This window comes from Anneissia japonica, unplaced genomic scaffold (assembly GCF_011630105.1).
Source record: "Anneissia japonica isolate Jap-2015-1 unplaced genomic scaffold, ASM1163010v1 scaffold287608_len21160_cov174, whole genome shotgun sequence".
Taxonomy (NCBI): Eukaryota; Metazoa; Echinodermata; class Crinoidea; order Comatulida; family Comatulidae; genus Anneissia; species Anneissia japonica.
In genome coordinates this window covers 12,168-16,416 of record NW_022694255.1, presented here as the reverse complement: position 1 = coordinate 16,416, position 4,249 = coordinate 12,168, and the positions used below count along the sequence as shown (strand labels likewise).

At 38.1% G+C, this 4,249-nt stretch overlaps 1 protein-coding gene across 1 annotated transcript; it reads right to left on the bottom strand.

Annotated features, from left to right (window-relative positions):
- Window positions 1-231: 231 nt before the first annotated feature.
- On the bottom strand, window positions 232-1,164 carry LOC117100981 (melatonin receptor type 1B-like). Its single transcript, XM_033240814.1, has one exon. It carries the CDS (start codon window positions 1,162-1,164, stop codon window positions 232-234), a length of 933 nt encoding a protein of 310 aa, XP_033096705.1.
- Between the last annotated feature and the right edge of the window lie 3,085 nt (window positions 1,165-4,249).

Below are 4,249 nucleotides of genomic sequence, written 5' to 3'. Positions count from 1 at the left end.
GTAATTTTTGAAGGGGCGTGCACCCACCCCCCCTTCCCATGTACGCCACTGGGCCTTGCACTATCCAGGTGGCTTTTTCACTCATTCCAGTTTTGTCATTCAGATGGCTACTCATCCAAGTGTGTGTGCATCCATCTGGTGACAGATATTTCATCCTCTAGAAGATCACATCCTGGTGTTATGTATCTGATCTGATTCCCTTCGGGTTTCAGTGCGCATCACTGAATCATGTTAAAATTGAGAATTATCCCTAATACCCAAGTCTTCTTGCTGGCATTGGCAGGTAATTATGCGCCTGTATGCTTTCCTAAAATGATGATTTCGCCAGGCATAGATGAAAGGGTTGATGCTAGAATTCCCCATCGCCAGAAAAGCAAATACCTGCAAAAGCCCAGTGGGAGCAGAGAAATCTCTATCAATAATGGTATGTAATACAGACGGTGTCCAGCATAGCACAAATACAAGGATCACAATGGCGGAGGTTTTAGCTACTTGGAAGTCTCTGTCCCGATGTTCTACCCATGCCTGTTTAAGCATGTGAACTTGTTTCGGCAGTTTTGGGAACATTTTTGTATTTACCTCGTTACCGCTTAGCTTCCTCTGGCTGGTGTCGCTGCCTTTATGTTTATTACTACGACATGAACTCTTGCACACTTCTTTTAGGATCTTAAAGTAGCAGAAGAAAATAGTTGAAATAGCGACAATGAACTTTACAACCATTTCACCAACCTGACATTTCCATGTTTCTTCTGTCATTGCATATCCACAAACTAAAAAATACTTGTTGAATCCAAATTCACCTACACCAGCAATCGTTGGTGATACTGAGATTAAGGATGCAATCCAGACGGCTACACAGTACAACACTGTACGTCGATTGCTATATAGTTTGGCATAGTACATGTTCTTTACTATACAAATGTAACGGTTTACTGATATTGCCAGGAGATTTAAGACTGAAGCTCCCATAGAAATGGATGATATAGCACCTACAGCAGCACAGAATTCTTTGGACAACGGCCATTTGCGGTGATACAATGCCAGCATGTAGAACGGCTCCGCAATTAAACAAACAATAATGTCGGAAATGGCCAGATTCACTAAGAAATAGTTTGCTGTAATTTGTAATTTATTTGTACAAAGAATCGCAATGATTGTTAACATATTTCCGAAAATTCCAACCAAGCTCATGATGGCAAGTATTATGATTTGGATGACGGCAATAACATATATTGATGAACGCATAATCGTTTCAGTGGCGTTTTTATTTGTGAGGTCGGCCATTCCTATGAAATAGTGAGAAAAGTCAAATGTGAAAAGAAGCACAATCAATGAAATTGTCGATTTGCTCGTTTAAAAGAATCAAAATTAATTGAACTTCCAATGAAAGGATTCAATACAATTTATTGTTTAGTGATTTACTATATTATACCAACGATTGCACCAACCACAATTTCCATGCAAAATGAGTCGCACTTAATTATCTGCTCAATATTCTATACCAAAGCAACACATTTTTAATAATCATATTTTCCAATGTTTCCTTAAGGCATTCGCTTTGCAAATTTCTAGGTTACCGCAAGTTGATTTTCTTGTAGCTATGACTTTAAGGTTGCCGCATCCAAAAATAGATTGTGTTTTTGTGCATAAGAATAAGCAAAATCTTCAACCATTGTACATCAATTTAATATTACTGAAAGTTCACCAACCATTATTTTTTTTGCATCATTCTAATTGTGTGACTTGTACAGTACATGTATTATGGATATTATCTGCTTTGAAATGTATTTGAACAGTTTAGGCCAGATATGTTCTTCCGGGTGGAGGGCCAACTTCACAGTGCTTCGGGCCCGACAGATGTGGACTACTCATTACTACAAATTACTTCTCCCCCAAGGGTCCTGTCGTGTCATGCACAGGCCAAGAAGGTGCACTGTCTAGTCCGCAGTGACAGGGGCTGTGAGATGGACCACTACACCGGGGTAACCCCCTACTCGTCTCGAAAGATGTACTGGGTTCTTTTCCCTCTTGAAAAAGGTCAGGTAAATTTTTCTCATTCTTATTACAGTAAATGGACCTATTAAGTGTGTTCCGGTATACATACAGAAAAAAAAATTGAGTAATTCCATACGTATTCCTTATTCCGTGAATTGATAAACCCCCAAAAAAATAAATGGGGTTCGAGGGTCCTTCCCGGGAAAATTTTGATTCCTATATAGTGGGAAGTGTGCTTTCCCGACTTGATGTGTCTTTATTTAATGATCAAGTAAAAACTTTCTCATTCTTATTACAGTAAATAAGCCTATGTGTGTATGCATAAAAAGATTGAGTAGTTGCATACATATTCTTTTTTCCATGAATGGATTAATCCTAAAGATAACGGAGGCTCATAAAAATATTAATTCCTAGATGGCGGGTAATGAGCTTTCCTAATTTCTGAGGTGTCTTTTAATGACTTTTTAAATCATTAAATTAAAAGTTTAGGTTTCCCTCTCTTGAATACGATACAATGAATCTCGACCGGGGTGGTGGGGATGGGGGGTGTCAAGTCTTTTTTAGATTAACTGGTAAAGCTGACTCAAATATTTGTGAATGCTTAGCTAGTGACGAATAACGAGTATTTGGATTCTCATTAAAAATGTGTCATATGATGTCACTTTGAAGACAATTCAATTGCCTATTGCATCCCATACAGTTCTGCATCACATTCCTGCTGTGATGACCAGTTGGTGGTAACACATTTATAACTGAATAATGCTTTGTACCAAAATCTCAAAACATCTCTGCAAGGGTCACTGTAGAGGTTGAGCCATGGTTTTTTCACCATTTATGCAAATATGATATGATTATCCTTTACTTACTTTGATCGTGTGATCAACAACAACATTAGTGATGAGTTGGTCTCAAAGGCAGCATCAGTTTATCGGTACGACGACTAACTCTTTTTATAGTAAGTAGGATGTTTAGCAGGTGTTCAACTTCAGCTAAATGTTATGTTTTATTGCTATTGTCTTAGAATATTAAGTGGTTAACCTTTGGTTTAGCTGGATAATAAAGTTACCATTGATAGGTCGTAAAAAGTAGTTTATAAATAGGTATTATGAATGCTCTAAACACCTATTTATGTGTCTTGGTACCAGCAAGACGATAATAGGTAGGTTTTGCCAGCTTACGAAAATGATAACTAATATACGATTTCGTCATCAAATTTTAGTCGCTCCATCTCCTACAGAAGCATATCAGTCACAACTGGTCCATGCCTTTTTTTCATGAATCAACAATCATATTCAGGTGGTTATGGTCAAGAATTAATGTTTTATGCATGAATAACATAATTAAGATGATGTATATTTTAAGGTTGCGAAATCACACTTTCATTAAAGTAATCTTTATTTTCACGAGTATCTCCGAATGCCAAAATATAACTGCAACATTATCTTGCATAAAATTTTATCACTTCTGAATCAGAAATTGTATACCACTTCCTCAAATAGATTATACACAGCTAGAGTCATGTGGGTATCAGGGGCGGATTTAGGGGGGGCCGGCACGGCCCCGGCCCCCCCTTTTGGGAGGTAAAAAAAAGAAGAAAAAAAGGAAAAAAACAGAGAAAAAGAAAAAAATGATGGCCAAGAATGCCTCAAATGTTATGTTCGGGCGTCTAGAACACAAAAATTTCGCGGGGGCATGCCCCCGGACCCCCTACGTCAGTGTTGTCTCAATCGGCCCAACTTTCGACCCCCTTCCGGCCCCCCCTTTTGGACATTTCTGGATCCGCCCCTGGGTATGAGTTCTAATTTGTTGATTTTGTTTATTAGCACATTGACTGCCAAGCCTTTTTTTCTAGTTTCATACCATACACTAACGGGATAAAAATTAGGGTGCCATCATAATCAAAATTATTCCAATCAACTGTATTGAAACACAAACAAACATACGGGTATTTATTTTTCGATCATTACTTCCAGGTTCCCTGAACCTGGCGACTACTACCAGCAGGTTTGTGTGCAATGAAATAGTGGTATGTTTAGACACATGTGGACATGAACTTGTGTCCTTAGCGCTCTAAATGAACCCTGTCGGATGTGAACTCATCTTCCTAGCAGTGAACTTGTTAAACAATATGTGCTTAATTATTCTGAAATTTACTTTGCATTAAATTTAACTCCTGAAGTTAAATTCGGTTCTAGTATTTTGCTCTGGATGTACTGTCATTTAGTTTGTGGTATTGCACCAATTAAAATGAATT

Bases quoted from the DNA above. Each gene is read 5' to 3' on its own strand.
- LOC117100981 (XM_033240814.1), bottom strand. From the start codon at position 1,164: ATGTTAACAATCATTGCGATTCTTTGTACAAATAAATTACAAATTACA.